Source organism: Mycteria americana, chromosome 4 (genome assembly GCF_035582795.1).
Source record: "Mycteria americana isolate JAX WOST 10 ecotype Jacksonville Zoo and Gardens chromosome 4, USCA_MyAme_1.0, whole genome shotgun sequence".
Taxonomy (NCBI): Eukaryota; Metazoa; Chordata; class Aves; order Ciconiiformes; family Ciconiidae; genus Mycteria; species Mycteria americana.
Genome location: NC_134368.1, coordinates 90,383,095 through 90,406,731, shown reverse-complemented (window position 1 = coordinate 90,406,731; position 23,637 = coordinate 90,383,095). Strand labels below are relative to the sequence as shown.

General features: G+C 42.6%; 1 protein-coding gene across 1 annotated transcript; it reads right to left on the bottom strand.

The window, feature by feature from the left end:
- Positions 1-10,123: 10,123 nt before the first annotated feature.
- Positions 10,124-22,941, bottom strand: DCK (deoxycytidine kinase). Its single transcript, XM_075501320.1, has 7 exons — positions 22,562-22,941; positions 21,187-21,305; positions 17,808-18,001; positions 16,873-17,020; positions 15,257-15,372; positions 14,672-14,771; positions 10,124-11,477 (listed from the first exon to the last, which is right to left on the bottom strand). The coding sequence occupies exons 1-7, from the start codon at positions 22,629-22,631 to the stop codon at positions 11,451-11,453; spliced, it is 774 nt and encodes a 257-aa protein (XP_075357435.1). The 5' UTR covers positions 22,632-22,941; the 3' UTR covers positions 10,124-11,450.
- Between the last annotated feature and the right edge of the window lie 696 nt (positions 22,942-23,637).

Below are 23,637 nucleotides of genomic sequence, written 5' to 3'. Positions count from 1 at the left end.
TCTTACAACACGCGCTTAACTAAGACCGAGTTCAAATAAATAGCTTTGCCCAGACCTTTACACTGAGGCCAGATCTATGCTGTGAGCTGTCAATACAGCTTCATAAAGGGCTTGTAGGGTGAGTACAGCCTTCTCTGGCGAAAATGCACTCTTGCTACAAGAACTTACTCCAGCCTTCCCAGGCAAAACCTGCACTGACAGAAAGATCTTTTTAACCAAAATAACTGTGCCAGCAGAAGACACAAGACAAAATAGCCTGCCAGCTTTGTAATGGCCTTCTTCATTCTTTAACCTATGTTTATTTGGCAGAGAAAAAATATCAGTAGGTGCCCTTCAAAGCAGCTCTTGTTCACTAACTCTATCAAGGGTGTGAACGCCTGACCCTACCACCATCACTGGAGCATCGAGCCCCTTTAGAACTGCTTCTTCCTACTCGCATTACCCTCTAGTGGCAGCATTGTCCTGTAACCTCCAGTATCTAGATACGGAACCGACATGGCAGAGCGTGACCAACTTGATCATCACTGCAGGTTTATAGCAAGTCTCCTTAGCCCCATCAGCCAGCATCTACAAGGAGCACAACACAGAACACTTGCCTTGGTGAGTGCCCCAGGGCATACAAACCTCCTACGCAGGCAGAGAGAGAGAGAGAGAGAGAGAGAGAGAGAGAGAGAAGCAAGGATATTAAAATTCTTCAAGGGACTTACGCTCCCCTTAAATTTTCTTTCTCCCATTGTTGCTCCCTCAATTGTCTAGCATGCAGGAGCCGGAACAGAGATTTTGCTGTGTCACTGGCAAGGCAGGAACTCGGCACCCACCTGCTCTCTGAATGCTGAAGCTTTGGCAATTGCTCAAGGTAACAGAGGTTAGCCACATAGATCATTCTAGCTGTACCAGTACCAGGATTACCTTAAACTGCACTCTGCCCCTGTTTCCTTCTACCAGGTACAGGATGTCAACCTGATATATTGTAATAGCTCTTCAAGCACGTCTTTAAGTGGCACTGTACACTTATTTGTGCAGTTGTCATCTACAGAAAAGCAGGTCAATTTTTATCCTTCTCTTCTTTAGCAAGAACAAAAAACCTCAGCACTGAACAGACCTTTCAGCATTGTACTTCCAAACCTGGAAGTAAAATTCCATCAATCAATTTCCGTCTAACATCTATAAACCTGCTTGGTCTACTCTCTGCTCCACTCACTCACTCAGCGTGTTACATGACATGTTCTGCTTTATCCAGGTCATTGCCCATTCACACCCCTCGCTCAGTCGTTGCAATAAGGAACACAGTATAGTCCAAAGCAATAGTTCAAGTCCAAAACAGATTTTGTTCCCATCTCTGATGTCCAAGGTCACGCAGGAAACGGACAATCCACTCCACACTCCGTCTCAACTTAGTCCTCTATAAAAAGAGGGGTAATACTACTTCTATGTCATGTACTGTCACATTAGCAGATGGCAGTCTTAGTAACTCCTTAATTTAAGTTTCAAAAAAACTTTCAAAAGCATTTTTTGAGCTCAGCTTTGTTACTGTAATAACGCATCATACTCCCTTTACAAATATATGAAACATCTTGTAACTAGGATAACGCACTTGGCTTACTTGGACTGCACCATTTCAGTGCTCCTTAGAACACTTTCAGGGTATTAAAATAAGACATTCCTAAAGTATTTACTTTCCCCATTTCTGGTCTAAGGGTCATATAATTTTCCACATCCGCAGTAAAAATATCTACTAATTCCATCACTTTCGACAGAACTAGCTCCTCCCCCAGAAAACGCCAAACTAGTCGTAATCATCTGCAACACTAAGTCCAAGCTGTAGGCTGCAGACTCCTGAGGCCAAGGGCCAAAGGATTTGCAAAAGGTAACAGAGAAAGCAAGCCTTCTCTCAGGAAGCTTACATCCATTCCATAAAAGCATATCACACCTGTAAAAAGTGGTCTACACCAGAGCTAAGAACTTCTAGCCCCCAAGTTCCAAATCTGCCAGCCATCATGGACCTCTCAAAAAAGCTAAAAACCTTCATTTTGGCCACTGAAGGACAAAAAAATACCATCCTGTGGATGCAATTCTCCTCTCTCATCCCTTGTGCAAAGCAGAAGCAACTTGATGAAATGTTGCTGTTCGGCGAAAAGAACGTCTACATCGTACAGACTGTTGCTGAAGCAGCAGCAGTGTTTGTTTTACTGCTGACAGCATAGCCCCGCTAGCCCCAAACGGTGTGTCCCAAGACTCGCGATGGATTTTGCATGCTACAGAGATCTGAACAGATTTCATTTAGCAACAGCCTACTTCAAAGCTAGCCTACAAATACCTCAATCTCACCCTGGATTACAGCATAGCTATTTCCTGTAAGGATAGAAAGCCTCTCTATCTCTATTTATCATCTCTGTTTCTTGGTTTGATTTCTGTGAAACCGTTTTGAAATGAAGCTTCAATAATCAACATGAGCCAAAAATTTAGTCCAAGGCATCTCATTCTCTCTCATATCCTGCCAGACGAATAAAACTGTAAAAGCTGTATCAATAAGAAGAGAATCAGCTCTACCATATGAGTATTTCCCTTTCCAACATCTGTCTGCCTCTCCAGCTTGTGGGTATTGAACAGGAGCACTTGGAGCAGGATTGTCCCGGGACCATTTGTCAGTCTCTGTGATATCAGTAAACAACTTGTCTCTCTAGATCTACAGATTTTAAAATAGAAATCAATACATTAAATACCTGGCCTAGCACAATTAAGGCTGTACCTTAGAGAGTACATGGGATTTGCTGAATACCATGGAGATAGTCTAGATTTACAAGGCATCAGGTCAAAATCGGATTAATCGCAAAATACTTGAAACATAGCATGTTTCTTATGTTAGCTTATTTAACTTCAGCCTAAGCCAGACTCATTTGCTGATTGATCCTTAGTGATAGCCAGTACCGCAGACTAAAGGCTTTATTTGCCTCTCCCTTGCACTCAGCTTTCTCTCACCCCACTCTTCTTGTTAAATGGTTACCAGCCTTTATACTACCCACCCTGCTTCTGCTGCACCAAAACTCTTCAACTACAAGTTATTCTTCAACTCACACATTCTTTATCTTCCCCTTTTTAGTGAGGGGGCAGGTATTATCATCAACCATGTATCAGCGGCAAACATCTCCTGGTCGCTAGTTCACTTGTGACAGCACCCGATCGCCGCTCGTTGAGACCCCTGCTCCCAGGGCTGCCTTTTGAAGCAGTTTCTCATCTTCCAGGGGTCTTAAATTTGTAGTCTGTCTCCATTGCCACAGACAAGAGTTTGCAGAAATCGTATTAGAAGAACTTTTAAGTGCAATCCCCTTTTTCCATAGCATTTCACAACTCCCATGCAAGTATTTCCACCTTTTACATTTCCCAGATACATACTTTTTGCTAGCAGGAGCCAGGATGTGGTCTCTGGAAACAATCCTTGATGCTGCGTTACGTCTCATTCAGGTGAAAAGGTACGCTCAGTCATTATCCGTTTACATGTTACTTTTCATTTCAGGTATATCTCCGCATTAATTATGTCCAGATTCATAACGAAATTTATTTCCCCTAACGTCTGTCTCAACTCCCTCTCTTTAAAAAACAGCAACGAAGAACTTCCCTCTAGCTCCTTCCATCCTCCCCAGCCATTCATATAGCAGTTGAAAGGTTAAAAATACAGAACAAATCTTAAGGCACTCCTTGCCATCAGCAGTACAGGTGCTACCAATGACTCATGCTCCAAAAAGCAACCTGTCCAAGATGACATACTGTCAGCAACCGTCACAACTAGAACCACGGACTTTCAAATACTAACACTTTTGTTATTATTTCAGATTAAAGCTAATTTTACAAACAGCCCACAGTCCCCTTAAAGAAAACCAACAAAAACCCTAAAACCAAACTACATACAGTCATAATAGCCATTGTTTAACCAGTACTGTGATCTTGCAACTGTTAACATAGGTCAGAGGCAGCACTGAAAAACAAAGGTGAAAGTTACGCTGGGGCTCGCACCAGCTCCCACACTGACCGTGTTTGTGAAGAAGCCTGCGGGGCAGATGCACAGAATCTAAAGCACAGTATTCGCACTTGTGTGCGCACGCCTAGGAAGCTACACCGCAACTGAGGTCTTCTGGTAGATAAGGAAAGCCGATTGCATTTTATACTGAGTCCTAATGCGTTACTCAGTGTATGATACACGAAATACACTGACAACTCATCAAATTAACAGGATTCACAACAACCGACTTTGAAAAACACGGCAGAAAGGCAGGATGTGAGGAAAAACCTTGCGAGTAACATTAACTGCTAGGCTTTCTTGCCTAGAAATTCATACACCGAGTTGGCCACAGGAGATAAAAGTAGAAGAAATAAAGCCACCTTCTACATCAAATAAAAGGAAAAAAAAAACCAAACCAGACACTTCGCATGGAGTAACACCTGAAAAAATCAAATTATTTGCCTTGTTCAATGAACACAGTGCTCCCTTAAAGAGAGACTACAAAGACTTTTAGTAAAACATACCAACAAACAAAAAACCCCAAAACATAACACCCTGAAATGAAGAAGCAGAAGCGGAAATCAGTACTTACATTAAGAGGCTGAGAATTGTAGTATCAACACCTAATTTCAAGACCTGAAGTACTTCCTAGTCAAAGACAAGATCATTCAACGGACATGCTATTCCCTCCAGCAGGAAACGTTGTAGGACAGATCTAATCCCTACAGCTAAATCCCTATCTAAACTATAGCTATCCAAGACAAGGATCAGTATGGTAACAGACAGTAGTTCAGCCTAACTATACAGGCTCAGACCACAGGAGCTCAGGAGGTCAAGTGACAGAGCAGTGCAGGTATCACCATCCAATGTATATGCTGTTGTAAGGAAATGACATGTAGAGGGTTCAGCCCATGGGTAGCAGTGTGCCAGCTGCAGAAGGAGAATCAGGTTATACTCCGGTGCTAGAGACCAGCAGAGTAGAAGAACAGTCAAACAAAAAACCTTCAAAGCCAGCACAACAAACACGGAGAAAGAGAAGGTTCCAGACAAAAAGTGACTAAAAGAAGGCTTCTGCAGAGGGACTCCAACAGATCCAGAGACCTTCAGTCTATACTCCACAGCAAGCAGACAGAGAATTGCTGCATTTCCAGCAATGCTTTCCGACCTACTGCCAATATGATTCCAGGCAATCCCAGAAGCCATGCTAACAGCAGTATTTAAAGCCAAAAGTGCAACCAGATGCTGGAGATGTCCTCATCTTAGAGCAACGGGCAAGTGCAGACCATCAATAAAACATAAAACTCAGACGCATTATCGCTTTGAGTGCATCATGGGTGAACAACCTTGGGAGAAAATAAAATTTTCAGACTGAAAGAGTTAGTGACTCATCTCTGGCACAGACAAATTCTATCAGCCCCACTGCATGCATAGACTAACTATAAGTCATTAACAGATATCATGAAAAGCCATTACTTACATGAGCTAAGTAACTCAATCACGGTCAAGATTCTAGGTGTTTCACACAAGTTTACATGTGCGATATAGCCATGAGACTTGGCAGATACAATTAGAAATAATTTCTAGAGCGTACCATGCCATAGCATCTTAGCATTACCGAAGATCAGTCCTGACCATACTAAAATGCTGAACAGGATGGGAAGCCACAAGCAACAGAACAATCATCCCCCAGGCCCCAAGCATCACGCTGTCCTCTGAGGAAAAGGCTTGTCTTGCATAAGCCGTGATTATGGTCAAAGGGGACAGAGAGTAAATCTCAGCAGGTAAGAGCTGAAACTGTGAGATCAATATGTACTTCACAGCTGAATGTGTAAGAATAGCAGGAGCACTCACCTACAAAAACCCGACTGTAAGCGTACACACGATAGCACGAGGCACATTGAAAATAGAGACCGCTCAAGAAAAGAAGGGCTCCCAGCCTCAAGGAATCTCAGTTAACTCTCCAAGACATAAAACTGCTCAGTTTCACAAATCGGAGCTATATTCCTTTGTCACCATACACAGCAAGTCTACCATTCAGACACCAGAATGTTTAAAGCACGCTCCAGCAAGAACTGCAGTTAAAGCAGGCCAGAAAAGCTACGGCACCCTAACAAGCTATTGTCAGACTGTGGCCACAGTACACAGCAACAGAAACCCCACTTGAAATAAGCTTTAATCAGTTGATGTCATGCCTATCCCCTAGACAGTAATAAAGCAGAGACAGCAAAGAAACTGTTGACAAGGACAAGCACGCATGCAATACCTACCCAGCTACACGGGACCATTGCAATAAACCCTCATGAAACAAGCAGCGGAGCAGATCAGGAATTGATCCCTAAGAAGTCAAGTCCTGCTTTCTATGACAGCGGGTCTTCTCCTCCCGAGGCGCAGCGCAGACAGGACACAGGCAGCAGTCCGATCCAGAGCAGCAGTCTGCCACAACAACACAGTCAATGACCTGAGGCCACTGTACCCAGCTGAGAGGGTCAGGGTACAGGCCATGAGCTAGCCCCACACAGAGGACAAAGCCAAAGGTGCTGTGGAAACGTGTCAGAGAGCAATAGCTATCCTTTTAAGAAACTAGTGGAGGCAAATCTGAATGTAATTATGAAAAAAAGAGCACACTGTCAGCATACATCCATAGACAGTGCTGAAGCCAGGAGGAGTTAGGAAGAGCCCCAGCAATCAAGTGGGCTAACACAGGAGAATTGCTCAGAAGAGAGGACTAGAAAACCTAAGGTACCGAACTGGAACAGAGGCAGAAGCCACATCCTCAAGCAGGCTGCACACTAGTGAAATTTTGGCTTTAACAAGTCTGTTACAACTTGTACGAGATCATGTTTTTAGTAGTTATTAAAAGACAAGTCATAACAACTTAGAAGAAAATTGGAGAGAAAAGCACAAAATGCAGGACAGAAAAGTCTGGAGAAAGCACAGGAACGTACTCGGCATGAATTGCAGTGGCAAAGCTTTGTAACTAACTCTCAGGAACCAACTGCCTTTTTCTAAGTCGGTCAGTACTATTAGCCAGCAAACGTACATGGTGCAAGCTAGACTACCTTGACGTTCTGGAGATACACATATGTGATGTATACCCTGCCTAAGACATTGGCAAGAGCAGTCAGCAGAAATCCAAGAAATGGGCAATAGCCTACATTCTCATTTAGCATGCACTGTATTCTTATTTATGCTGCTGCCTTATTATTTATAACCATTGAAACCTAGACCCAAGAACAACAGAAGTCGCCTACACGGAATGGCCTAGACTTTTAGGCTCTGCGCGTTATATTGACTTTACACCCATGCTGAATACCAGCCTAAGGTAAAATAAATCACTTCACCACTTGCTCCCAGTATGGAATCCACACTCCTTGTCACGACTGGATTTCAATAAGAATTGCAGGGAAGCCATACCCAGTTCAGGCTTATATTTGGCACATAAAGTACTGTGTGTGACTTCAGTTAGTAGAATTCATAATTGCTTTATTTTCCCAGCACACTGCCAGCATCAGTACTGCTCACTGTCTGCATTCAGGCCTGATAGCTCAGTGCTAGAAGACTCTTACCGCTCAGACACATCGGGATTAGTGTTATCCATGTGCTAATATTCACTGGCAGAACAGGAACAGCTGGTGGCTGCAGGGAAGACCTTCTCTTGTCAAACCCCCTCCCATCAGCTCAGCCTTTTCTAGTCTTTCACTTAATAAAGCAAGCCCCCTTTGGATTCCCCTCCCTCCCGAACAAGATTTCTCTCATTCAGTAGAGTATTTATTAATCAGTTTCGTGTTTTTGCTCTAGCAAAGCGAGGAAGCAACCTCTTCCTTCTTTACCTTCTCCAAAGCCACCCACTGTTAAAACACTAAAGCTCTTCTCGCAGCAGCTCAGCAAGCGAAACTGAGGATACAATGACCTCGTGTGGCAGACTCCGCACAGAGCTTCACCACTGCCACTAGCCACAGGGACTGCAGCACAGTTTTTGCCATCAATTTTTATTTCAAAATTAAATTTGTAATAAGTTTCCTTTCCTCGCATACAGTGACAGTTTTGGGTGGCCGTGTTTTTCAGTGAACTAACTTCAACACAATTGACGTTGCACTGATGGCTTTTAATATCTTTAAAAACAACTAAATCATTTCTATTGGCCACGAGTCTGGGCCAGTGAACCCTTTCGTGAGGCCATCAAAACATCCCAGTGAAAATCTCAAACCAGGGCTGCCTTCATTCTCAATTATTTAATAGAGTACTTCAGACCTACAAAACCAATAGTAACTAACTAATCCTCCCAGCCTTCTGAAGCCATAGGGAGATAGGAATATTTCCAAGATGAAAAGACTGAGGCAAAGAGCGATTTACTCACGGTCACGCAGCGAGTCTAAACGGGACCTGGGAAAACAACCTTGGAGTCCCTACACCTAGCAATGCTGAAACCTCTTGGCAATAGCAATTGCACGCTGTTTCTTCCTAAGACATAAGTTAATTATTACTATTTACATTCTTCCCTGGTCTATGCTTAACAGTTTATGGTGAATTTCTCCTGCGTCATTTTTATTTCATAAAAACATTCCTAGAGCCTTTAATTACTGGAAAAAAAACAGAATAACCTCAATACTAATCACATTTTATATACAATTCCATTATTATGAAGTCTGCTTACATAAACAGAAAACAGTAGAAATAGGTAACTGGCACAAAATTATAGAAAATTAAGTTCTACATACAAAATTGGTTGCTGTTCTAAGAAGCATTTATATTAAGAGAACTTAAAATCCACTATACAGAGAACAACTAAAAGCACTGAAAATCAAATGAGGCAATGTTATGTCCGTTGTCACACGTGTACTTGCACAGCAATTAAAACACTACCAATCAATATTTTAATCTGTATCCTAACTGGAAAAAACTTAACAAAACCTGCATACCAATTTTGTTTCCCGATCATGATGACACTTCATGAAAAGAAGCAAGCATTTCTAGCCAGTTCCATCAAAGTATCTCTCACCCAAGGGAAGAGAAAGGGAGACAGCACTCAAAGACTGAAAAAACCTCATCGCCAAAGAGTAGAAATCAGTTCAGAAACCTTCCGTATCTCTAACAGGCAGAAAACCAACACAACAATCCTGTTTTGTGGTAGCCTGGGAATAGATTTAAGCAAAGAAAAGTATACTGACAAATTTAGAAGTCTGAGGTACTGCTAGAGCCGTGAGGTTTAAGCTGACGCACAGGCAGAACAGTCTAAGGACACCTCCGCTGCTGTTGATGCTGCGTCTGTCCTCCATACAAATAACTGCAGCCTCAGGTACTTCAGCCCAACTAGTGTCAAAGCCCTGAGAAGCCTGGGGGCAGGTGGGGTGTGTGTTTTGTTTTTGTTGTTGTTTTTTCTCCACAGCAATTAAAAGCGTTCTAATAATTGGTCATGACTTTGTTCCTTCAAACCCAAAACTTGGCAGTTAGAGATTTTGTAAAGCTTTCTGGAACAGGATGCAGATAACCTGCCACAGAATTTCTGTGTGCTCTGTGATGGGTTTAAAAAGAAGTCTTTATTAGAACTCAGAGTTGTTTACTCCTTGCAGCGAGCACTGTCATTCCAATTGCTGTAATTAAATCCACAATTTTGACAGCTGAAACTGTAGGAATAATTGTTAGTCAAAATAAGTTGTTACTGTTCAGACTGTTGCCAAGAATGTTTTAAAGGCTTCTACTATGTGTTTCAAGTAAATCTGAACTGAATCTTCATCCATTCCACCTCACTTCATTTCTGGAGCAAAGATCTTAAAATTTTTCCTTTTACCAGGCAACCTTGAAGTCCAAAACAAGATTTTCTACTGGACTATTGCTGCATTCCACCGTAACATAAATATTATACAAAACACTTCTACTGATCACCAAGTTATACATATGATAGCTTTTATATAATCCTGTGTCTCTATCCCATAAGATCATTTCCCATACATGAAGACAATCTGAAGCCAGTCGGAGTGTTTCAGAAAGCTTGGAGAACTTGTACACCAAATACTCTGAGAATACATAATCTTAAATTCACCCATTGTATTAGTATCACGTACCAGAAATCTACAACATTATTTCTTTTATGAGACAAGGGAGCCAACACTATCAAGCACTGAAAAAGTCTTTCCAACCACTTTTATTTTTCAGTCAACGGTTAGAGAACACCAGCACAATTCCAACCACAAAGGAAGAAATTTCATCTCAAATTAGCAGGTAACACCACAGTAGACAATACAATGCTTTGCAATAAAATTGTGCATTCAAAAGCCAACTGTGCAATCAGTCAGAAATGTTTAAAGCAGAACAAAGCAGCTCATAAAACACAGTACTTGAGATGTGTACCCTGTGTAGTTTATATTTTCTGCACCTGGAACAGAAGCGGCTCAGTTGATAAAACGAGATGCCCTAGAACAGCAGCTACTCCACAAAGGTCTCCCCTTCTTACTACAAGAAGAAGAGAAAGGACAGCCTACTTCCAATACTGCCGCATCTTGTATAAGCACCCAGAAGGCCTAGTTAACAAATGGAGAAGAAAGCAGGAAGCCACCTCTGACATCCAAAACGTGATTAAGGAAATGTTTAGAAACACGTCATTTACAGATGGAGGCCCTTTGCAAAATTTTCTTCTTCCTTTTACGGTACCCATCAAGCAAACATACTCCTCTGTAGGACAAGAGTTAAAAAAAAGGAGTTAAAACTCCTCCTCCATAGGAAAAGAAGTTAAACTCCTCCTCTACAGGAAAAGGAGTTAAAAAAAAAATTGGGAAAAAAAAAAACCCACCCAAACATGCTAGAGAATGGGAAGCTTCTTAATATCCTAGTTTGCAGTGCACAATGAAAACAGATATAAGCACTAATTTGACATTTACAGAATTTCAGCCATATTTGAATTTGTTTTAATTCAGCGTACTCTGTGAAGAAGTTCATCTATCAAAATTGTCAGACAACATTTTTTTTATACCTTACAATATTAAACTCCAGGTTATGTTAAAATTCCCTCACCAGCAAAACTGGTTTCTACTTTTTTCTTGCTCAGAACAATGAGACATCCATTACAAATCAATTCCACTAAAAAAAACGCTCAACAGATCTAAAAAAAACACTACCTTCTTGAAAATTACATAGCTACTGAGCATAAAATAAATTAAAAAATAGAATAAAATACTCCCGAAGAACTTATCGGTCTGATTAGAAGCAGGTGCAATATTTGGGAACTCTCAGAATTCTAGTAGCTTCAGATTTTTTGTGTGTTAACATAATACTGAACAGACCTACTGATTTATTTAATAATTTCCCTGTTCACAAAGTTTGTTTGTTCCTCACAATTAAATCAACAGGATTGAGTCCTGCCTCTCCAGAGGCCTTCTATAAAAGCAGAAGCTATACTTCAGACTTTGATCGCACAGATGTTTGGAACAGTTTGACTCTGCCTGTGCTTCAAAGAGGATTATAACGTGCTCAAAAATTCTTTGACCTGCAAAAAGAAACAAATATTGTCAATCAAATGAAGTATTTAGCAACAGAAACATACAGCAACTACATTTACCTCTCCATCACTTTATGCTTTACTACTACCTACAGAAACAGGAACTGGGAAAAATAACCTTAGGCTCGGCTATGCCATTTCTTGTCCATCAAGAACTTCTTCAGCCGTGGTAGCTGTAATTTAGCAGGTGCAGAAAAAGACGCATCGGAATGACACTCATTCCTCCCGTGGTACTAAACTACAGCCCTACATCGCAAATGAATTATCTTAAAAGCAGGTCTAACCTAAACACGAGGAAGATAATGACCACCTCAAAAGATCTGTCATTTGGAAAACACCAAGGCACACCCACTACCAGAACACCGTCCATATTTAATGTCAATGAACAACCCAGGGCACCTAATGAGTATGGTCCTTGGAATTTGAGGTTGGCAAATAAAGAATAAAACAATACCTAGCAAAACCATAGTGCTTGGAAAAAACGCGATACTGTAGAACAATGCCATAAATGTTCCAGCTACTGTTGAACTCCATTTCCAGCATTTGAAGAGTTGCTCAAATGGCTCCAGCTACCTAAAAATTAATAGTGACCTTCTGGCCCACAGAATGCTATCTAGAACCTTGAGTCAGAAGTCTGTGATCCTACACAGAGCACCACAGCACCTCAAATAATCCATGCAATCGCATGAGAACTGGATCCAAAACAGGCAGCGTGCCAAGCAGCGGGCTAGCATTACGCTTGTAAGTGTGGTCACTTGAGACAACATCTTAAATTCAGGTCACTAGCAAAGGCTGCAGGAAGACAACGTGCTGAGAACACGCTTCTTGCCACAGGTATGCGTGCCTTTTTGTTGTGCCCCCTCCACTCCCCCTCCCCAAAAGTAAGAGAGTAATGACTCCCTCCCTTTGAAGCATAGAGGTAGGAAGAGGTGGCAGCAAGGGCCAGGACACCTTTTTTAAAATACAACAACCCAGCAGATACAAAACCCAAGGACTACAGGCTCTAGGCACAAAACTCCTACCTCTCCATTTCAAGGGCATCCTAGCACCCACACTTGATATAGTCTTAACTGGGAGCATTTTTCTCTGTCCACTCAAGCCAGCCTACTCCATAGAAAGGAACTGACAATTCACTAGAAAACAAGGTATTTTCTTTTGGCAGAGGCTCTCATACACAGAGCGCATCTGTAAACGTTTTGTCCAAATTCTTGCTGTGAAATGGAAACAGATCTTGGATCCCGTTCTCCAGCTGTGACCCTTCCCTTCCTAGTTCAGGGCTCAAGGAGGTGCGGGGGGCGGGAAGAGATCAAATCCCTTCACGTAGAGAAGGGAGCACGTAACTGTGCCAATACCCTAACTTGAAAGGTATCACGAGAAAGCCACCCTCCGCTTTAGAAAGTAGCAACAGTAATACTGCCTGATGAACTTCATCACGATTTACCCACTAGGCATAATTGCAGGACTCGTCTCTGAAAACGAGCATCGCAACAGAGGTGAGAAGGAAACATATAGGTTTTGGGTCCCCACTGGACGTAAGCGTATACTAAAGGCCAAAGCACCCAGCCTCATGAAGAGTTTAACAGTTCTGGGACTCCACTTAGGAAATGCCAAAAAATAAGGCCAACACAAGGCTTGGGCTGCTCCCAGGTAACCCAACAGCTACAGATGAGTAAACTTCTCCGAAATCCCTATTGAGGTGCCCGAGCTTGGCCTTATCTCATGGTGCAGATGGTGCATATTCACTCCACAGCTGCAATGTCCAGTCATTCCATCAATTAACAAGCTTTAAAAGAGCAAATATGATGAAGGCTGGTTTTAATCAGGTGAACAGTTCTACTTCTCAGTGGATAAACCGAGATCAAAGGACAATGCTGCTTTTCTCATGAGGTAACCAATTTATTTCCAAAGAGCGGAAAAATGTGCACATACCATTGCTAAGGTCTGTAACTCATTGCAACTACTCAAATAAAAGTCAAGTCGTCCTCAGCTGAATCTCATCCTGATTCAAATACCAGACACCTGAGCAGTTAAAATGGTGGTGGTTTGGCCTAGCTTTAAAATATATATCACATCTTTCTGTGCTAAGGATTAGATCTTCTTAATGCAAACAGAAATCTCAACTTGAATTCTTTTTGTATCAAATAGACATTTTTTTTCCCATGCCTTCAAATAAAAATAAGAAATACTTCTAATATATATTTGGCATTACTTCCTAAACAAAATAAAAAGCTACATTTGAAAAGCACTCCCTGAAGTTTCAGACCACTGCTTTTGAGCAGGATTTTGAGTAACACTTTAATAAACACAACTGAAGGGAAAAACTTTAATGATAGTGCCAATTTAATAAACAAGACTAAAAATAAGCAGTATTGCAGCAGGCTAGAAGACTGCTCATTATCTGAATGTAACTCCATGACTTAAATATTTTAGAAGGATGATTATACAGTGAAGTGTATTTTTAGAGCAAAGGATGCCTATTTGCATTAGCTGTACCGCCCTTCGCTGTGACACGCTAACCAGAAGAGAGGATAGCCCACGGTCTCTTTCATTTATCTAGAAATATCTACAAAACCTGAAATAGTTTGCCATTGGCTCACTGCTTTGGATCAAAATTTGGCTGCAGGTTCAGTGACCTCATCTTACAATTTTCCATTGTAATGGTTTTGCACTGTATTTTCACAGTGCCTGGAACTGAAATTCTTTTCTTGACTAGCACTGTAGGTTAGACACTTTCACACCTAATATAAGGAAGGTTTTACCCCAGACATCCAACTCGGACCTGTGTAGCCTTCTTTCTCTCTCCCTCAGCAGCTACCCTCATCTTCTCCCACCCCCATCACATTTCTTAGGCTACCTGCACAATGTTAGAAACAGGACATAGCAAATAACAGTTCTTTTAACAAGTTGAGGGTTTTTTAAGTTAGAAATTATCTTTGCCAACAAAGCTACTAGTGAAAGTCTTCTCAAACTTTGGAATATTCTCAAAGCCTGGAATATTCTCCCCCCCCCTTTTTTTTTGTTTAAATGGAAAATTAATGTAGGACATAGCATGAAGAAACACAGGTTCTAAGCCTAGTCTGACTTCAAAGAATGCTATACAGACACCAGAAGTATCCTGAATTCCTTTTGACATGCTGGCAATAAACCTAAACCATCAGTTTGTTCTGCTTGTGGAGTTTTACCTTTTCAGTCATGTGATCATATCTGTCCTTTTTGCCTTTGAAGTCTTCATTAACATCTAACGTTAAAATAGGTATTTCCTGTAGATATTCAAAATCCGTTCTGTATTGGGATAGGAACAAAGAACATATTACTAGCTGGAAAAAAGTATACATCATTCAAGTCTCTGTCAGCATTTTCATTGTTAAGAATCCCATTAAAAGAACCACATATGTAAATTACAGCCATGAATTCTGAATATAAAGCAGCTTGAATTTACAGCGCAGCTCCTAGGATATATTATTGATTCTTGAACATTCTGTTCCTCCAGCACCTAACGTTAAATTAAACTGTGTATTAAAATTAGTTCAGCTGAATCCTCTGCTATTCAGAGCTCTACATGAGGAGAACTCAAGGCATGTTGCATGTCCTAGCAATAATTAACATGCTGTAAAGCCAATACTACTAAGGAAGTATAAAGAGAAATATTCCTGGAGTTTAACTTTACATATCATAGGAAAAGCTGAAGTTTCACTGGTGGAAAAAGCATTATGGAACGTCCTTACAAAGATTTACCGTTCTTTAAGTAACTACTACACAAACCCTACCGCAGTGTCCTATGCTGAAGCCAACTTTCATGTTTGTAGTGAAGCTTCTCCAGATATTCAATGGGAATTTCTTGCTCTTCATCTCTTCCACGCAAGTAAATCCTATTTAAGCATTTCTAAAGGCAAAAGATATTAAAAAAAAAAAAAAATTGGTTGTTCTTGCAGACCTACAGAGAAAGTCTAGTTTGCTGAAGGTTTTTTTGCCAACCCTTCCTACTATGCTCAATGTGCCACTCTTTGCCAAAGATGAATATTCAACTTGCTAACTACCTTAGGAGCATAGAAACATTATGCCATGCTCAGCTGATGGAGCCCACAGACTACACACAAAATCCAAGAAGGACCCAAGGAAATGTATCGCATTATTTCTCCACTACCAGGAAAGGTCTCAAATAAGCTCTTGATTAAAAGAAGGGGTACCAGTGTCTTGCATTAAAAGAGCACAGAAATATCCATTTGACATTACAGACAGGCATTTCAAAATCTCATTATATATTTCTGGCTCTTAGGAACCCAGTTTTCAAATGTAGTAAATCATTTGTTCCTGTCCTAAACACATCCAAAGCCTCAATAACAGGCCAACCAAAACTGTTTAACACTGTTGTACTTAGTAATTTAAATAGACAATCTTGACTTAAAGAGAAAAAAAAAATATCCCTCAATAGCAAGCCTAGTATAAAAGCCCTCAGCGACACTCTAGCATGTTACCTTACGCAGCTGTTTACAGCAATAACGAAGTTGAAAGCATGAAAGTTGCAAGTAAGGAAGTACAGAAGTGACCTGTAAGTTAATTACTGCAGTTAAAGCTCTTCTCAACTCTTATGTTTTTCTCTTGTTCATGTAAGTTTCATACTCAAAAGATATAGTCATTATGTTGTTCTCTCCTTTTAGAAAATATGAGATGCCCAAAGATCAAAGCATTGTCATAAAGCCTCACATACAGTAGGTGCATTCATCTGGCTTAGCTCCATTGCTCCAGGCAAAAGGGCTTCCCACACCCCCCCAAATCAGCTGTGACATTAACTATACATTGTTATATCTACCACAGCAGTGTTGCTATAGCTATTTTCTACCTTCCTTTTTTTTTTTTAGTTCCAGTGGTATTTTCTGGTTTGCTCGTCATATATTCTGTTTTTCTAATTAGAAAATTATTATCATCACATTTTATTTAAAAATACACAGGCTACACTGGAAAGAACATTCTTTTTTTAAGAATTTCCAGACTGTATTAGTCATAACTCAAGTATTATAGTCTTCAGGGGAATACTGAACTGAACTCTAACCATTAGGACTCTTACAGTGAAACATAAGGGTAGCTCAAGATTGAGAAGATTACATTTCAAGGAGAATGCTTCAACTATTTCCTTGCCCGAGACCTTCAAAGCAATCTCTAAAACAAAGATAAGAGTGATATGCAATGACACACAATTGTGACCTTACTGGAGTTGACTGCAAGCATATTATTCTTTTATCATAAAAAACGTCTAGAATCGTAGTTAAACCCTAGATTTTTTTAGAAAAAATACTATGAAGCATAGACAAAGATCCCATTTCACAGGCAAGGCACAGAACATGTACTCGCATTCTCTGTGCACTCATAAATTTTTATTACTCACCTCAGGAGTGGCTCTGAGATAAATGATCCCATCCAGTGCTAGGCTTTGACCAAACTGCTTATTCATCCAGTCATGCCAGTCTTGGTAAATAGTCCATTCAGTTTCATTCATGCAATCAGACTCATATAAATTAGCTGCAAAGATGTATCTGTGAACACAAAATAGTAATGTAAACAAAAATCAGCTTGACCACAGTTATCACTTTGCCTGAAGTACTGCACAGTAACTAGAAAAGAAGCTGAGCATAGTAATTCTGTAACTTCTTTGATGTATGCTTGGACTGGAAATAAAGAGCTGGTATCCTCGTCCTGTAACTATGTCCATTGCAGGTGCCCCGAGCAGCGTCCACAAAAAGCAGCAACATTTGCAGCTCAGGTATCTGTTCAGGAGTAATCTACAAACCACCACTGGTTTGTACACTGTGGTCATTTATTTACAATGTAGTAGAACACAGTGAACACCTAAGGATTATGTGATGGGATTTAGTTATCAAATCTAACCTTCCAAATCCAAAAACACAGGGTACGGCAATATGAAATAGCTAGGCGTGCTTCAAGAAGCATAAAAGCAAACAAGACTAAGTGACAAAGAAAGCAATTGCTCTTGACTCTTCTTGATGTCTGCTCCCCCCCTTTTCTCTGAAGGGAAATGTGCATGCACAAATCATAAAAAAACCTACCCAGGAAGAATGAGAAACTACATGTAGTTAATCAAGGTTATACAACAAAACTATAAACCCCCAAACCAGTAATTTTACTTCGCTGTCAACACCAACGAGAGAAAGATAACAAATCACTTATTGAGGTTATTGCGATTCACCAGTATCAAAATTATGACGAAAGGAGGTACAAAACTCAGCCACACTCTGCTATTTATGTATGCATTTTACTTAGGAGTATTTTGATCTTCACGTTAAGGACTTCAGTCCAACACACCTGTCACTGTAGACAGATCGCTCGAAGAAGACCACAGGATTCTCCGCCTCTCTGAGTTTGCCATCAAGGGATCTGAGCTGAGCCCGGATCCTGCTGAGACACGCGTATGTCTGGAAAGTGAAAGACCACCTCTCTGGTTTCTCATACATCATCCGAAGCACGTTTCTGCCACCCTCCTGTGATGCAGTCGGCTCCTGGTTTTAAACAAAATACAGTGTCCCTTTAAGTTGAGAACGTGGATGATGAAGGTAAAACAGAATCGCTCTACTACGTGAAAGCTGTTCAGCCTTTATTTCAGGTTTACAATCGCATCATTTACCTCTCAAGCCTATTTGTAATACAAGGCATAAATGCCAGTAACGTTATTCCTCCTATGGCGCTGAGCTGAATAAGCAGCTCTGCAACGTACAATGTCAAAATGCTCAAGTGCCAAAACACTTTGATCACTATTTACAAGCTCTAATAAAAACCAAACATCCTATCAGTACAAAAAGTCAACAACATTGTAGAAAAATCCATACTCCTTAACTCACACTCGTCAGAGTAAAAAGTTGGGCTCGTGTTTTTCCATCTGTTTATTGCAGTTCCTATGGTAACAGCTGCTGACGCAGCATCTTAAGATACCATTATGCTCTCGTCTTATCTGGGAGGTTCAGAACAGACTCCAGGCCAAAGAGCTCCCTCAGCCCACAAGGGAGATCAAACACCTCGAGGCAGCTACTGCATGAAGCGCAGGGAAACAGAAAGCTGTCGCCTCAGTTTTACTAGAAAACACAGCCTACCAAAGATGACTGCTTTTGTCTGAATCTTTTTGCTACATTAGCACCAAATCCAAATATTGACATATTTTCAAAAATCTAGAGATAGAGGTCAACACCTACGTGATAGCCACTAAGACAGTGGAATTCCCGGTTTCATTCTCATCACTAATTCCCCGCAACCATACCTACACTAGTAAACCAAACATGCCCAGCACCACGCTCTGACACTGTGGTGAAGCGGCAGACGAGCAATATCCACAGCACTAAACTTTCTAAGCCTCCAAAAGGAGGTAAGCTACATGCAGTGCACTTCCCACTGAGCCCCCGTGCTGTCTTACTGCCCAAACGGTGGCTGGGAACTGCTTGGAAAGAGCCCTAGCTGGCACAGGACAGAAGTCCGCTAGGGACAGGGGACGTGGCCTGGTTCCACTATCCAGGATATGCCCCCCTACTCCACAATCAGGCAGAGAAGATGCAGCTACAGTGACCTTCACAAATCAGCAGAACCTTATTTATCAGTTTCACCAGTAAGAAATAAGATATAGAAATACCCTCTGGAAAAGATTCTAAGATCCTTGAAAAACACTGTATTAAAAAGCACAGTACTAAGCCATCTAAAGTATTCCAGGTGCAACTTTTGTAAGAACTAACAACTACAAAAGCAGTAAGACACACCTCTTTTATGAATATGCACACGTAAAAATGAACTTCCCAAATCTTTCCCCCCCACCCCGGTACTGTGAGACAATGAAAGTACCAGCTTTATTAAAGACGGAAAAGTGAAAGTCTACTTTTTGCTATTAAACTATGTAAAAAAAGTAATAACCAAGGTCTTGAATGCTGAAAACTTTTCTCAGAAAAGGGAAGGAAAAGGGGAAAAAATAGGCAGAGGCTTATTGCTCAAGCTGTACAATATTCTTACTGGAAACAAAACCCATGTGTAGTACCATGCTGTTTTAGGGCAGCTGCTGCTGTTACCGCATGAATTAGCCAACAGCAAGGAGACCATTACAGGCTACTGCCAATGCACACAAGACTGCAAGAGATACCTACAGACACCTGCACAAACAGCTTAACACACGGAGTACAGTCTTATCTTTAGGAACCTTTTTTTAAGTGTTTCCTGAATAATTTTAGGAGTCACATACAACATCATATTTCTGCAAACTAGCCAAAGCAAAAGGAGAAAAGAGCAAATTACTAAGTCCAACTTCAGGGGTGGTTATGATGGATTTGAAATTTTACGTTAAGCTTACTGGACCTGACTGGGATGGAGTTAACTTTCTTCATAAGAGCCCATACAGTGACGTGTTTTGCATTTGTGGCTAAAACAGCATTAATAACACACCACTGTTTTGGCTGTTGCTGAACAGTGCTTGCACAGCATCAAGGCTTTCTCCCTTTCCCACTCTGCCCCCCAGCAAGTGGGCTGGGGTGGGCAAGAAGCTGGGAGGGACACAGCCAGTACAGCTGACCCCAGCTGCCCAAAGGGATGTTCCACACCATCGAAGGTCATGCTCAGCAATTCAACTCAGGTACTGCAAGAAGAAGGAGGGGAGGGGTTTGTCTTCCAGGGTAGCTGTTGCTCAGAGACTGCCTGGGCATTGGTCCACGTCTAGGAGGTGAGCAATTGCCTTGGCATCACTCCTTTCCCATCCTCTTTCTCTTTGTTATTTGACAGTTGATATTAAACTGCCTTTATAGCAACCCATAAATTGTCTTGCCTTCTCTCTTCCAATACTCTTCTCTGCTCTGCTGGGGGGGTGAGCTGGTGTTTGTGGGGGTCCTTAGCTGCTGGCTGGCATCAAGCCACCACAGTAAATTAAAAAAAAAAAAAAAATCTTTAATTTGAAGTTCAAGTCTATTAAGCTAGCTTGTTAGCTTAGTTCTTAAAGGAAAGGACTTGAGTCTGGTTTTGTATTTGGATTTACTTTAGTATCACGAAGAAAGAAAAAAAAAAGAAAAAAAAAAAAAGAGAGCTGTCTAACTTTGAAAAAATGTAGCTGAGGAAAAGTTAGAAACAACACACCTCTGTTAAAAGTTTACATGTAGTTAACCAAAATACGTTATACTTTCTGCCAGATCTAAAGAAAAAAAAATCTTCTACAGTTCATCAAAAGCTGTCTACGCAGCGATGACTTTGGCCACCAGGTAGCAGCTGGACTGCCAACAGAATTACAGGTAGCTGCCACAAAAAACAACACTATAAACAGTTTAGCCGTAGTTCGTTATTTCCTAGACATTTTAGAGGACACCTTCCAGGACACCTGGGCAACCCTCTGCACTCACTTGGTTAGTTCACAGTTGCTAAAAGTAACTTGTGCCTAACTTTTATCCATCCGTTGCTTTTATACATAAAATAGAACAGGCTTTTACCACTTTTATAATTTACATCCTGATGTTGAGTAACATGTATTCTATAATACACTGAGCAGACTGGAAAACAGGAACTCAAATATTACGGTAAGAATCAGCGAAAGCATTGCTATCACATACGTTTTCTAAAATACCTAGTCTATCAAATATGTATTGCTCTTCTGAAATTAGAAGAACATTTGACTGGTTTGGTTTGGTTTTGTTTTATTTTAAAAGTTTCACCTTAGTTTCTTTTCCCATACCTCACAATCCTCTTCAGAGTTTTGCTGAACATTGCACCATCTAGCTACAGGCTCAGGAACAACTTCCCACTCCTCATCAGCTTGTTTGAGAAAACTCACAAATGTCGATTTCCCTGCCGCTGTAGAAAAAACATTCAGGAAGAATGGCAGTCAAAAAACACCAACAGTATCAATGTAATGACTATACAACTCTAGTCTCCTAGTTTCAAGTCCCATAAATGAGTCTCCCACACCCACATACCTTTGACTTCATGATAAGCATGAATCAGAGACCATTGCGTATCATCAATTAATTGAGCAACAGGGGTTTTCTTTTTTATGTTGTACCACACCACACCAGTATCAAATTTAACACAAATCAACAATGACAACAAGCCTCAGCCCAGATCAATTACCTAAGTTATAGAAAGTTACATTTGCAATTAGAACACCAAGTGTTGAATTTTTAAAGATACTTAGTGGTCCAGTCTCTGGCATGAAGTTGCAGTCTTCCTAAGTTATTTTAGGAAGGGGGGGGGAAGAGGCTAGCAATGATGAAAGAAACATAAAGCAGAAGTGCCGGTTTCTCAAATGAAGATACAAAGACGCATTACCAGTTAGCTCCTACAGCACGGAAGTGGTTAAACTGCCGCCAATTGAAAAAAAGCTCAGAAAATTTTAAAGAGAGATACTTTAACTTGAGAGAGGCCAAGCAGTTGACTACCAACCACCAAAGTATGTAACAGTAAACAAACTGACACCCTGGCACCTCCTATCCTCAATTTTAAGCACAGCCTCTTGCCTAAAAAAACAAACAAAAAAACCCCCCAAAAAACGAAAAAGAGCATCTCATTATGAACAGCCCATAACTTTTCCTGCCCTCCACAACAGTTCAACAGGCTTCTCTTGTTAATTAGCAGGAGTCCTGAACGTTACAAGTGTGACCTGACGGTCTGCATGTATGCCAGGCGTTCCCATCAGGAAAGGCGTGGGAAAAGTCTCATCCAAGACTTCAACGCGTCTTTAAAAAGGCGAATAAGTTAAAAGCTGTAACAGAAAGCTTCCCCCGCCCCGCCACCAAATCTCGTCATTTTTATAGCACTAATTCCGACGGCGTCAGCGTAGAGTTCCTCCAGTCATTAATTGGCTTTGTCGCACAATAGGACTCTCCAGCTACCTTGGGGCTCCTAGCCTGACTCGAAGCCTTCTTCACAGGGAAAAGGCGGGAAAACCCTTGTGGAAGCGCCCCCGCCGCCACACGCTGCTGCGGCGGGAAGGGCCCCTGCCGCTCCCGCCGGGCTGTGCCGGCCCCGAGCCCAGCCGAAGCCCCCGAGCCCCGCTGCAGGCCACCGCCCCGGCCCTGGCAGCCTCCGGTGAGGTGACCGGCCCGACCCACCGATGTTGCCCTCGACCGCGATCTTCTTGATCCTGCCCTCCAGCCGGCCGCGCTTGGGAGGAGTGGCCATGGCGGCGGAGAGCCGCGCTCTGCCCGCGGCCAGAGGAGCGGGGACGCCGCCGCCTGCGCGCGAGCCCGCTAACGGCCGCAACGGAAATAACCGCCGCCGCGCTCGCGCCCAGCCCGCTCCCGCCTTCGAATTTGGCGCGCGACCGGCTTGACAGAACGTCACCGGCGGCGACAGGGCGGCCGGCCCGCCGCGCCGCTACGGGCGGCAGCGAGGGCCAAAAAGGGAGCGGAAAGGCCCCGCGCCTCCCGCCGGAGCGAGCGCGGAGGGGGCTCGGCCGGCAGCCGGCAGGGCGGGCGGTCGAGCTCGGCGCTGCGGATCCAGGCAGAGCTGCGGCAAGAGAAGCGCATCGATGGGCGGGCACCAGCGCTGCCGCGAGTGGCTCGGTGCTCGCCGGCCCCGGCCCCGGGAGCGGGCCTGCCCCGCATGCAGGCCGCGGCTCCCGCGCCCCAAGGCAAAGCGTCCCTCTGCCCCGAAACACAGGGGTACCTGCCGGCACCCAGAGCGGGACCAAGGCCACGGCGGGCACGGAAGGTGCTCGCCAGCACCCACTGCCGCTCAGACCCTTCCAGGAATACCGTAGAAGGGACGCGCAGGGGGGAGGCAAAGGAGATCGCGGCCACTCGTTCAGAGGGTGATGGCTGAAACCTCTCCTGCCTCCCAAGCAGCCACCGACCCCAGTCGTGACAATGCGCGTTCCAAACTACTGCCACAGCGCACGATCGTTTTGGGTCTTGCAGGACCAAGTTAAACGTGGAAAAACGCTCACGCCCATGAAGCAGGCACAGGCAGGGCGGGAGCGGTGACTGACGCTGTGAAACCGTGTATACGGGCTGCAAGCTGCCAATGCCGTCGGAGACGAGGCCCTTCTTCGCAGGGTCCCTCAACCACACACCAAACCCACCCGTGGCGGGGACTGAGGCAAAAGCAAGATTTTTAACCACCTTTTGAGCCTGATGGCCCAAACCGCTTTGCAGCTGCCCGCGAGAGATGACTTAGCTCAAGAGGG